We start from the raw sequence: 13,667 nt of genomic DNA, 5'->3' as shown, positions 1-13,667 counted from the left end.
GAGGCGGGCGGTGACCGATGAGTCTTTGTCGAAGAGTCTGAAAGTGCCACTGAAGAGAGGAAGTCCAAGCGAAGAGGGTTTTTTTTCAACATCTGGAACGCCGGAGTTTGCCCATCATCCGATCGAATGGCTGGAAACGTTTAGAAACACATGTTTAAACACCAACAAAAACGCACACATATCTGGCTATTATCGTTCAGTAAGGGCTAAACTTTTGAGAGGTTTTTTTTCTGGCTCTTCCCTGAACATTAAAGCAGCGGTCTGGTTCATTTCGTGAACAGAGTGCATGACTGGGTGAAGAACACTAACACGGTTCTAAACAGGATCACCCGACGACCTCCAGTGTTGACAGAAAGATATCAAAAATGGTCTCAATGTTCCCGCAGCGTTGACGCTTCCTGAGTCTCGTTTGGCATCAGCCAAAGATCTGAGTAAACAATTACTGCATTCAACGTTTAGATAAGAAGACAGACTCGTAAACTGATGGAGGCGAAGACCAGACATGGAAGTCCATTGTTGTGAGGATATGAAACATAAGAAGACATTCCATGGGATTTCTAAACCAATTTAGTGTTTAAGTGTTTTTTCTGAAGATTGATGATGTTCGACGGTTATGGTATTAAGGTTGGATTGACCTTTGGGGAAAGACTCTTATTCCTTATTTTACTTTATGCAATCTTTGCCTGCCTTGCACAAGAAGGACGATTAACAAGTGGAGAGTATATAAAAAAAATAAGAGGTCTCATTTAATGTTTTTTTTAAATTTGGACAAAGGAATGTCGGTGTCAAATGTGACGTTTGATTGTTAGTCATAATTCTCTCTGGAACAATAGAGATGACAGCGAACCTGACGTCCACGGAGCTGGAAACATATGAAGGTTTCATATGTTGTGTTCAGAGAGGACGTGATTAAAGTCGTATCTTTTTTGTCCGGAAAAACAAAGACTGCGGTTCTCATTGTGGTCAGTTCACCACCATGTCAGCGTCTGACAAGTCTAAGGGAAAGAAGAGAAAACAAAGCAAAATGTTTAGCGAAGGAAGCCAAACATGATGAATATTTGTACAGCATTTCCTACCCCTCCTTTAAATATGCATTGTATCTTAATTTATGTGTAGATTGCAAATGTTTACTTCATTCAACTTTAAAGTATATTCAAAGTTAAATTTTAAAAGGAGAGAAGATTTTTCACAATATTTTCTTTCCTTATAGTTACAATTTAACTTGTAACTTTTAATCGTTATAAGGAAGTGTTCTCACTCTACTTGAAGGTCCAAATGTCCACCAAGTAATACTTCATATATCTTATTATAAGTTGCAATACATGACTATAAACCATCACAATTTTTTTCATGTAAAACCGTAGAAATGTATTATAGTGACTCATTAATTTTTATCAATCACAAGATCTTCATTAAAAGTCTTTTGATCTTTAATCTACAGTCAAATTGTTATAAAGAAACGACTACAATGTAAGTTAATAACATTTATTTTTGCTGCGAGGGAGAACAGAGGCAGAAAAACTAACACTAACTCGGAGAAACCCAAATAAGGTTCTTAGCAAAACACCAGGCCAAGGCCCGGTGCCAGTCTGTGAGTCATATATCGGGCTTATATTATCTTTTTTTTTTTGGTAGATTTATGATCACTGTCTGAAAGGTGTTTTATTTCGATAAATGGACAGATTTTTTCAGTCATAAAGGGCCAAGAAGATCTTTTCAGGCATATTAAGCCAGAAAAATAAGCCTGTAAACTAGTAAAACACAAACTCTATACTAGACCATTCTGTTGCAAAGAAACTAGTCTAGAGCTCCGGCTCATTCAGCGTTATGGTGGGATGTTTTTTTTCATGTACTTAATGTGGATTTTTGCTATTTTATTTTTCTGATTTTATCAGCGACAACATGTATCTTGTACTTGGCTCTATTAATGGAAGCTGAAACTCCCTGACAACTAACTTGAATAGCAGTTAAAACAAAGAATAATTCAGTCGTACAAAGTTTTTTTTAAAGGTAAATAAAGCAGTAAGCTAATAGATTTGTCAGGGTTAAGACATCAGGATCTCAGCAGGGGTGACTCAGAAACCAACCCTTGAGTCGAGCTCCGAAGCAACAAGTACGTCTCTCTTTCTGTCGGATTCAGATAAATATATCAGACGGTTGACAGCGATGGCCAACGTTTTTCTTTCTCCTCAACTCGCTTTTTCCCCTCTGATCCGCCAACCACAAATATTTGTGTGTTCCATTCTTCTCCGCGTTCATCATTTGTTTTCATTTCTTAGAACTAAATAGCGGTTCCATCAGCGCAACTGTTATGTTTGCTGGCCGGCTCGCCGAAACATTAACAGCACAAGACGGCCCAGATTTTTTTTTTCAGAGGTTTAGATTTCCTGAGAGCGAGAGCCCTTTTGTTTTCATTCTTCCTGCTCGTTTTTCTTTCCGTGTTCCTGCTCGCTGTTCACACCTCACCAGTTCCCCTCCTCGCCCTCCTCCTCCCTCCTCGCTCTGTTATCAGGTTGATTCGAGGTTCACTTTCAGTCCGCAGTGGAGTGTGTTTGCACTGCAGAGCAGGTGTGCGTGTGTGTTCCTTTTGTGCGCTGGCATGTCGGGCGACGGTGTTGAAGGAGTGCATAGAGGTGAGCCAGAGTGTGAGAGCGTCGGAGCGGCCGTGCTGACAGCCGGAGAAGGTTCCGAGGTTGTCGGGACACGGAGAACATCCGATCAATGCGAGTGCGACCGCTACGACCGAGGAGAGCGACATTCCTACAAAACTCATCTGTTGGCAGAAGCACTTAACAATTGTCTCCCTCGAATTGTTTTTTTTTTTTCCCCTTCTCCTCATCCATATGAATGAAGGAAATACACGCTCACCTTCCCTTGCTTCTCTTCGACAAAGACGTCTCTTAAGTGTCAAACTTCAGGCTGAATACTAATGTATTCATTGAAGTGTCTCTTAAAATTGTATCATCAGTATGTGTCTGTTTTTCATTTTATATTGACATTAGAAAACACTTTTTTCTCTAGCTTAAAATCTGTTTAACCATAACCACACCCACTCTTCTGTGATTGGCTACACATCGAGGTTTGTCACCACGCATCATCACTCCCCAGTCTCCACTTCCAAAGGACTTGTTGTATAAACAAAGCGGGGCGTGATTACAGCTGGCTGGAGGAAGAGTGAAGCCATTATTTCGTCATAATGGACTCCGCTCTCGTAACCTCTCGTTCGCCGAGATTTGAGACGGGGGAGAACTTTATAAAGTAATTAGTTCAAACATGGTTATGGTGAGGGACTTACTGCATCTTGGAGAGAAAGACTTCAACATTTGAAACCTGTGAGTGAGTCAGGAGAGTTGGGTTTTCACGATAGTTTCCCTTTAAGATGCGATAAGGAAGATAAATGAGCTAAAAGTAAAACTGATGTTGAAGAAAAGGAATTTGATGGTCTTGGTGTTGAAAAATACACATGGTCATAATTAAGATAGATTAGCCTCCAATAACATATCACATTTAAATCATACTTCCTGTTTAGTTTAGTTATCTGTGTGAAGAAAATGCAATTTCCCCTAAGAAATCACTAACAGCCGAAGAAAATGTCCTTGTATATTGTAAGTATATCCTTTAACACCCCTGTATTAGCCTCAGAATCATGTGTCAAACCTCTTGGGGCAATATATATATTGCCAACTCGTTTTTTGCAGCCCGTAAGAGACTTAAATCAAATTAAGTGGGTAAAAAAGAAAGACATGGTCGTTTGAAAGGCACCTATCACATCAAATTGATATGGTTACCAACAGAGATCACAGTGCTTAAGTTTTGCCTTTTCTGAAGCTGTTTTCTAGCTACGCAAAGATTGTAAATTACTCTAGGAAAATGTCTAAAACAAAAAGACTATGGATGGGAATTCAATATAATGACAAAACCGAGAGTATCTAGTGAGTTTTTGAAGAGTAAAGCATGTCTGTTTTGACCCCAGATATGCTAAAATATGCTTTTTATACCTAAAAACACTACTTCCTGTTAGAGGAGGGTCAGTTATTTATTGTTCAGTGACTGGAAATGTTGTTCTAACATTGTGGCAACTTGATTGAGTTTGACAGCAGTGAAAACAAGAAGATCAAAATCACCTTGATGAATAATGTGTAATATATCACTCACTCTTACGGCAGCCAGCAGCGAACAGTAGGCGCTTAATAGAACCCTTCGGTGACGGATGTGTTACGGTCAGAAGGCTTGGTTACTGACCTTCGTTTTGGTTTGGAAACTCATGGAAATCGTGGAATATTTGTCCGTCCGTGAAATGTCACGTAAACCATGAGGAACGTTATGTGCGGGCCAGTTGCAGGCGCCAACTTGTTTACAGAGCTATCTCTGCGTTTTGTGTTTGTTTGGAGCTCAGTGATGGAACGCAGGTCCCTGATAATGGCGCCCGCCCCCCCCCTCAGATCCCCCTCTCCTCATTTCGCGGCTCGGTCTGTCCCTCGCTGGCGTTTTCTCAGTCTTCCCTGCAGCTGTTTTTGTTCAGCTTGGTTGGCTTTTTCCACCCAATATGTTGGGTCACACTCAGACTCGTACCCTTTTCACATCACAATGCGTTCGGCGTGTTTACACTTCCTGTTCTACATAGTGCAACACCTGAGACAAAGAGAGTCCGCCTCAGACAAAGAGGTTGCGACAGAGCTGTTATCATCCAGCTGGAGGGCTTGATACTGAGCAGGGTTACTTCTCCTCCAACCTTTGACCTCCTTCTCCTCCATGCTAGGAAGATGTGTAAGCATTTCTTCATGGAATGTTTAGACTGTCACATGATGCAGACTCACAAAAGCACGGGTTTCTGCTCCACACATGGACTGGTTTAAAAGTTTCTGTCCATTAAAAACTTCTCCAAACTGTAGTGACAATAGTAAGCAACACCAGCAAAGACAAAATAATCCACAAATCCAAACAACCGTTATAAAATGTAATATAGATTATTGATTATTGACAAAGATATATTCATATCATTTATCAAAGTGAGTTACTCAGTTTGTCAGGATAACATCGTTAACAATTTTACCTCAATACGTCTGCTTGTGTTTGTTTGTTTTGGTATTGGTTTGGTATTGATTTTGTATTCACACACTCCTAGAATTGACACTTTTTTTCAACTTGTTGCTCCCAAAGTTTCCTAAGTCATCACCTTCACAGGTGTGTTGGAAAGATACATTTACTGAAGCCATTAAACTTTTATTTTGAAACCAGAAAACCGAATGTCAACCTGTTAGCCTCAAATTTTATCTTATATATTTTTTCTTTTTTGAACAAAAAATAAATAAAAAAGATGTAATGAACCAGTTCCTTCAAAATTATGATAAGTTTATATATATATATATATATATTTGTTGGTCGTAAAATTCAATAAATGGTATTCTAATAATTACATTTTTTGGTGGCTTTATATCTACTACAACATAAAGACGTTATTTAACATCGTACAAATAGGTCTCACATATGGACGCATAACACAAGACACAGGAAGTAAGTTGAAGCACATCCTGTGTCACTATTCCTTCTCCATTTTAATCAATTTTTGGATCACTTTGAGTTTAACATCAAATTCAAATCGGTCTGCAACTTGAATCTAGTTTTCTAGATCCATAGCTTAATCACTAAAGCAACATTTTGAGGGTCATTCGTAAACTGTTTCTGGTTTACAAAATAAAAGTCTTATGGTGCCCATGAACCAGACTAGTTGTTCCATTTTGCTTCCTCTGATACATCATCACGAGTGCCACATTGTTGCAGAATCTGTTTTCAAATAACATAAATAGATATATTTTTAAGCGATTGCCTTCCCGGGGTGTCCTCTGTCTCCTACCCCAAGTAGCTGGGATAGGCTCTGGAAATGCTGAAAAATGAATGTGAGTTTTGGAAGCCCAGGCGAATTACGGTACAAAAATAAAGTTAAAGTTATGTTATTTTCAAATCCATCATAACACATATCATATTTCATTATCCACAATCTGACTCATTATCTCATCTATATCCAAGTCCAGTCAATGGAAGTCTGGAAACAGAAAGTTTGTCCAACTGCTGCAAACCGGGACATGGCAACTTTTGCGACGTTTAGCGAGTGCTCATGGGAAATATGGTCTCCCGTCGGGGTAAACACTACCACTTTAGTCCACTGGTGTCACTCGACTTCAAATCGCATAGAATCGCTTAAAACAGTTTTCTTATGCGATGGAAATAAAACAACTTTTTTCAGTCTCTGACAAGGTTCTGGTTCTGTCATCTCCACAGGGTCAGTACCGGCCTTCAGACCTCCTTTGCCCCGAGACCTTCATCTGGGTACCGATCGAGCGATGCCTAATCCAGCTGGAGAACTCCCGCTACGCTCGGTTCAACCAGGACCCCGACGCAGGTACGACGACTTCTCATTTCAAGGAAGAAATAAAAAAAAAAAAAGGTTTATTTGTCCTGGAACACATTTCCTCCTCATGCAGTTTATCAAGGTCCAGCAATCCAGTGCGATAAGTCGTATTGACTTTAGTCGATAGGTTTTAGAAAGGATACATTTATTTTAGGCTTGAGGGTAGATTAGATAAACACTCTTGTGAGTTTAAGAAACTTGTTCAGGACAGACTCCAAGTTGATGGAAGATACCAAGAGTTAAAAAGTGAAATCGTGGGTGATGAATACGAATAAAGAGATTATTATTTTGCTTTGCTCTGGCTAAACATGGGCGTACAGTTTTGATGGATGGGTCGGGAGTCGATGAATGGTCGTGATATAAATCCTTTTATTCTGATGAGGAGCCGAGAGACTCCGTGGCATCGCAGGAGAGCGACAGGTAATAAAACTTACAGAAGGTCGGCGGGAGGTGGGAGACCGGGGGCCGGCGGGGTGGGGGGGGATTTATGAATATGCAGACCTGCTGGTGAGGTCATACTTGGCCAGGGCTTCAACTTATTTCCCCGGCGTTGAGTTCTCAGGCTTTAAAAATGGAAAGATAATAACGTTTGATTTATTAAACCGAGTCCTAGTTTCCAGTGTTCGTTATTGTTGACTGTCGCGAAACATCTGCAACAAAAGACACTGACGCGATATGGAAAAAACACAGCAAATCTTCACGTCTGCGTGACTTCCAGGCCAAAGACTCGCCGTCGGTGTGAATTTCTCCCCCGCGGTCAGTCTGTGTTTGTGAGTCCCAGGCTCCCGCGGCGCTTCCCTCCCTTTGTGCGGCTGTTGATCTTGGACAGAGACGGACGCTGGCTGTCCAAACACGATGTCAATATATATCAGCCGGAGCAGGCTTGATCCCGGGCCTGGGTCTGGGTCGTCGCCAGGGCGAGGGGGTTTTAGGAATCTTTCTCAACGGTTTCACCACCCGGGAGTCCACCCAGTGGTCAGTCCGGCGGCGCTCGGGTCAGCCCGTCATGACCACATTGCGGCACAACTCTGAGGCCCAAAGACCCGAGGCTAACCAAAGACCTGACTGTAAATCAAGTCTCCCGCCTCGGGGTCGGCTCTACGGCTCCAGATCTTGTTGTCGAGGGCCCGCGCTGGGAACAGGAACTCCTGGGTGTTCCTCGACGGTTCCGGAGCGACCGAGGTTTACAGAGCTAATGAGGGAGGTGTCAAAAGACAGATAATCTCCAAGTTTACTCAACTCTGTCCACATCAGCTTCACATTGATTACAAGGCCAGGCTCAGACACGACCGGGGCCCCGGGGCCTCGCCGGGGCCTCGCTCTGCAAGACACGTAACGTGCACTCGCTCATCTTGCACAGCAGATGTGTGTTATCGCACACACTCGTAATCAGAGTTTATTTGACAGCCAGATAGACGAGGGCATTGACTCTTTGACGTAAACACAGAATGTGGGACTTCAGTTGTCACCTTGTCAAGTTCTTACAGCACGTGTGCACAGCATCGTGTTAGTGTTGCAGACGGTGTTGTTAACGTTTGAGATAAACTAGAGAGCATTTGCAAGTTTGTTCTTCTAAACTCGTAACCCGAGTAACCCGTTAAAAAAACAAAAAAAAGCAATGTAAAGTACGACTTCTTTTCACTGACCCTATTCTTATTCCATATCGAGAAACTTGTTTTCCTACCTCATAAATACCTCTTTACGATTTCATTATGAACTAGGAGTCTAACTTTCACTGAGCAGATTAATTCATATTAACCCTTGTGTTATCTCGGAGTCAAGGGATACCACAAACACATTTGTTTTCCGGTCACCTTGACCCTGAGCCTAGCACAAGGGTTAATATTTTTTACATTTACAAATGGTGTTGGTTTTAATCCTTGGCTCCTGCAAGGTGTTTGAGTAATGCCGTCCTCTGCATGTGAGGTCAAGAAACAGTGTCTTTGTAACAGCCGGAACATATACACGTGACAGGGTGGTATGAAAAACGGTGAGGCAAGCAAATTCGTTTTTCTTTTTTTTAAGAGAAATTATAAGTGAAAAAAGTAAAACAATGAATCATTAAATTATAACAAAATAATATTGAATTAATTGTAATTAATAAATTATATTTCAGGCAGTTAAAATTGTTATAGTTTTTTTTTAATATTCACAAGTCATGTATATTTTAATTTATTTTATTTTTGCGCTGCAAAAATGCCCCGGTATCTTGTTTATACTCAATACTAAATTATGTATACTGTATATAATCAGTCAGACATGACCTGGGGGCCACTTCCTGGCCATGGTCACATTTCATGCGTTCCACAGCATCTATTATATAATTAGTGTCCGCCAGAAATTCACACCATGAGTAAAGTTCATAAAGTTCATAAAAAAAATTCCCACACCTCTTTGGTTGAAGACAAAACAAAGAAGTTCTTGCAAAGAAGACACTAGTTTGAATAAGAAATAACAGTTTAATGTATTGACTGATAAACCTTTATTCTTCCCACATGGGAGACATTTAAGTAGTCAGCAGTTTACGAAAACATAAAATATATAAATTATACACATGTTAATATAATGCCAAAAAACGATAATAAAACTATAATAAAATGAAAATGAAAACTAAAATACAACAAATGAATAACATAATTATAAATACTACTAATAATATTATAATAATAAAGTAAAAATCATAAAATAAACATGACAATATATAAAATATTGATGGATATATCGGCAACAATAAGAAATAGTACTAGTGCATACACTACAGAAGTACAGAACTGGGGGTTAGGGAGTTATAAACATTCATTAACAACTCATTAAAACACTACATTTTTAAAGAAGTAAAAGAAAAGTTATGATTAGTCAAATTTCTGATCCCATCTTCGCCTCGTGTTTCTCTGCCTGTATTGTGGAGTTCGTTTGACTTCACTGGGAGGTTGTGACTCCAGATATTCAAACGTGTGGCATCAGAGATGTGGACGCCTCAGCTGAAGCGGATGTTTCCCCACTTGAACCCGACCTTTTCCTTCAAACAACCGCCTCCTCGCGACAACACCATCTTGCCCTCTCTCTTTACAAACCCGCGCCCCGGCTTGGATCTGGAACATCGGGTCAGAGGAAGCGGTCACATCCGAGGAGTAAAGCCGCCTCTCGGCTCCGTCCGGTGTCCAGCGAGTGTTTGGAGACTCTTTGGATGGATGTGAAGAGAGGGAGTGTGAGGCGAGGTGTCACGGCCCCCTTTGGCCTCCCGGTCCTGACCCTCTCACTCCTCTTCCCCCCGACCCTTGAACCCCGGATCCTGGAGAGCTGGGACCTCCAGTGCGGCCGGGCGTTCCTTGCCGAGGCAGAAGATCTGGAGCCACTCAAAAGTGAAGATGAGGACGAGAGAAGAAGGTTGTTTACGTCCAGGGGGCGGATGTTTGGGCGAGAGCGTTCCGATGCACCATTTCGGGGTCTCGTGCATGAAGTTCACAACCCGATATCTGCCCTGCCAGCTGGTTAAGTGGACTGTCATGCTGATGAAGAACATCAAGTCAAGAAAAGCGCTTCGACAGATCTTTCTGAAGGCTGCTGAACTCATCCAGGAAGTTAAAATAATCTCCTGCCTCTGGGACTGAATAATTCTTCTCGGACTCACGTGAACTTGCATAATGCTTTGAAAAAAAAAGAAAAGCTGCTGTTTTATCTAAAGTTTGTGTTTGTGTTCGCTGACGCAGCAGTTTTTAAGGAAGATAGGAAGCCCAGCGGTCGGCTTGATACATTAAACATGAAGAGGAGTCTCTGGAGGCTCTTGGTATTCCTCAGGCTGCACTGTCAGGTATTGATCGCTGCTTTCCAGATTAGCTTTAAATTTAGTTAAGAAAATATCCTCTTGTAAATCAAGTAGAAACTGAGTGGATGCGTGTTTAAAAAAAATGTATTGCAATTTATTAAGTAACATACCAGACTGTCTGAGAAATGTACAAAACAATTACATTTTTTTTTTTCGATTTTCTGTCAAATACTTCAAAACTGTTTTTTTTAAATGGATTTTTAAGAAAAGAAAATATTAGAAAAAAAGGTTTCTTCCCAAAAAACTTTAATATTAGATGTTACTATCTTTGGCTTCAAGTATGACATTACTGTAGATGTTGCTGTAACTTAAAAAATAGACATTTTGATTTGAACTTTCTAGCTATTATTTAAACAGTGCTCTTTGCCGGGCTATCCATCTGACCACCAAACTGCTTTACAGCAGTAGCTCAGAGACGGAATTTGCATTTATTTCCATTATTACTGAAGTACCGATACGACTATTGGAAGCTTCAAGGAAGAGGGAAAGGAAACCCAAGACCAAAAGAGTCTTTTTTTTTAACCTCATTTAATATATGCACATGAGGATCTTTGTCAGTTTATTCTGATGCAATTACACTATTCTTACAGTGGGGGCGCCACAAACAAATTTGAAATATCTTCCATAGTCAGGATCGGAATCATAAGTCGTTTTGATTTAATGAAAAAAGCCTTTAGAACTTGTGTAAAAGAATTATTCATTAATTCCATTCATATTTTATTAGTTTATATACTATATAGTCTTTAAATATTTGATTATTGAAATGTTGTTTTTTTTCTATGGGACTTTTTTCTGCAAGAGAAATTAATTTTAAGGAAAATTATCAAGGAAATGAAGGGGAACAAAGGAAAGAGTGGCAATCTTTAATTTATTGAAGCAGTGCCGGGAGAAGCAGAAACATTTGAAATGAAGTTTTTAAGCAAAAAAGGTGCCTCGTAGCTTTACTCCTTCTTCCTTGTGAAATCTAACCGCTCAGTTAAATACACAGTTAAATACACACTGTTGACTCCAGTGTTGAAAAATGTCTTTCTTTGTTCGTAGAACTTGTGACACAGACGTGTTTTAATCATTGGTTCTCAGGAATTAGGACACGAGCACAGAGGCTGTGTCCCAAATCGTCTGCACTTACACCTAATATTTTGAAGTACACAAAAGCATCCCAATTAGCAGTGTACGAAATTGTAGTGTGCAATAAGCACTCAATCGGCCAGAAAATGGAGCCTGGATCGATGGACACTTTCCACCCTCGACAACTGCTATCTTAGTGACATAGATGAGGCTAAACTGAAGCTACGTCTCTGACGACGTGTCTTCGGAGCAGATACCAGCGTAAATGTCTTGAGAAAACACTAATATTACCACAAAAAAACACATCAACAGTAATAACAAAATGAAACACAACTTAATAACATGTTTCAATTGGTGAAAAGTGCTGTCAAGTGTCACGATAGGGTTACAATTGCTGGTTATAATCAGTGTCTAGCGGCAGTGTTTGATTTGAGACAGTACTACCCTGTTGAAATTTGTGCACTGACTCAATGTGTACTGTAAACCAGTGCACTCGGAGAAGTGCGCGATTTGGGACGAAGCCCTGAAGTCACGAGTTGTTACTCGCTAGTATCCACACGCACTCACTGACCCTACGGAATGGTTTGGATTTTCCATCAATTCCATCTTCATAAATCAGATCCTACGAGGCTGCAGACGATCCAATCACACAAACCTCAGGCCATCATCTTCAATCTCGTCGTCAGCCGTTTAAGTGTCCATTCGTCCTCCTGCCCTCCAGAGGGATCGTTCTTCCGAGCGCCCGTGAGATCAGCCGATGTTTTAACTATCCAACCAGGAGAAAAAAAAACAGACTTTCTCGGAAATAACGATTTTTCTATGCCAACTGCGGCGAGGGAGTCGATATACGAGTTTGGGAGTTTATTGTTTTATTCTGGGCCTCGTTATGTTTTCGCAGGAGACGCCCGAGCGCTGCAGGACGTGAGCCGGACCATGGTTCTGTACAGGAGGACCGCCATGCCCTACGCCGCCTACTCCAGGAAACGCAAGGGCTCCAGCGACGAGGCGGACGTCAAGCAGTACGTCAACCTGGTGGGCCAGACCTGCGCCGAGAGGATCTTGCTTTACAGGAACTAACACTCCCGGGACCTCGAACCTTAACCTGCATTCACCCCCCAGCGATGATCCGTCTTGTCTTCAAAGTGCTCTCTGCTCCTGGGTTTAGTTTTTTGTGTGGCCGCTCTGCAAACACAAGGACGCTTTGGTGCAAATATAAAGCGATAAAATAATAATGTTTTATTTATCATTTACATACAAAACCATTGGCTTTTAGTTTGTGACACGGAGGCTCTAAAGATTCTTGTCGAATATCTTTGTCCTGTTTATTTATATGTTTGTGTTTTCTTTCTTCTTGTTGAAAAACATGAAATTAAAGCGGTTTTTTTCCCACTTTTGGATGTTGTTCTTTGTCGCTTTTTTTTTTGCTGGCAAGTGTAATTTATTTGTCTTTTAAAGATGCTACTGAGGTAAATATAACGTTTTTTTCTTCAGCCTTCATTCTGACTCATGGATGCTAATATATGCTAGCATGCTAACTGCTGTCATTATTTACTTATTGAGCAACTTTAATGTGTATTTAACTACTAACTTGTGTTTGTTTTGCATTAATAATCTAAAAGTATTTACAGTTAAGTCTACTTTCAACAGTTTTTTACAAACATTCCATTGGTGCACAATCTAAACTACAACTGCTTGTGTGTTATTTATTTTGTTAACGTTTGAATCCGATGTTTTGTTTTGTACTTTTGAACTTTAAATTTATGCATTAATGTTCTGCTCCTCCACAGGGTCACGGCGAGATGAAGCATGTCCCAGCTACTCCGGGTGAGAGGGTCATAGACTCTCTAACGTCGTTGACAAAAGAGATGAAAAGGTTTATCTGAAGATATCTATGTATGTAAGTCATGAAATCGGCTGTTATCACCATTCGATTACACCTTAAATTAAGATATATATATATATTTTTTTAATATATACATATATTTAGAACACATTCTTAGAGAATGTTGCTTAAAATAAATACATTTCTGGACAAAATCAATACCTTTATATATAAATAATTTTGATATAATAAATTATCCTTTAAAGAAATAAAAAATAAGATAAATATTATGATATATGTTTATCTGCTGGCCTCATCGAGAACCCGGAGAAGGCTCCCCCACCATGTTCCAACTGAGAACCATGAACCTCGATTTTTTTGGAGGTGCCGATTCTCATCCCTGCCGCCTCACACTCCAACCAACACACTCGGTTGCAAACCTTTCTAGCGAGAGCTAGATCAGATTAGGCCAACGGGACCAACGTCATCCGCTAAAAATCAGCCATCCAACTCTAAGACCTCCAAAACCGGAACCCCTTAAA

The 13,667-nt window shown here is 40.4% G+C and overlaps 1 protein-coding gene across 2 annotated transcripts in view; it reads left to right on the top strand.

Annotated features, from left to right (window-relative positions):
* ate1 (arginyltransferase 1) overlaps positions 1 to 12,697 on the top strand; it is a 68,657-nt gene extending 55,960 nt beyond the window's left edge. For both annotated transcript variants that reach the window (XM_087803325.1, XM_087803324.1), the window contains exons 11-12: positions 6,280 to 6,400; positions 12,202 to 12,697. In XM_087803325.1, coding sequence (XP_087659451.1) covers positions 6,280 to 6,400; positions 12,202 to 12,380 — 300 coding nt within the window. In that variant the 3' untranslated portion in view covers positions 12,381 to 12,697. The remainder of the gene's footprint in view (positions 1 to 6,279; positions 6,401 to 12,201) is intronic.
* The last annotated feature ends 970 nt before the right edge of the window (positions 12,698 to 13,667 follow it).

This window comes from Callionymus lyra, chromosome 11, assembly GCF_982586985.1.
Source record: "Callionymus lyra chromosome 11, fCalLyr1.hap1.1, whole genome shotgun sequence".
Lineage (NCBI taxonomy): Eukaryota > Metazoa > Chordata > Actinopteri > Syngnathiformes > Callionymidae > Callionymus > Callionymus lyra.
The sequence above is the reverse complement of the archived record's forward strand: the minus strand, read 5'-3'. Positions and strand labels throughout refer to the sequence as shown.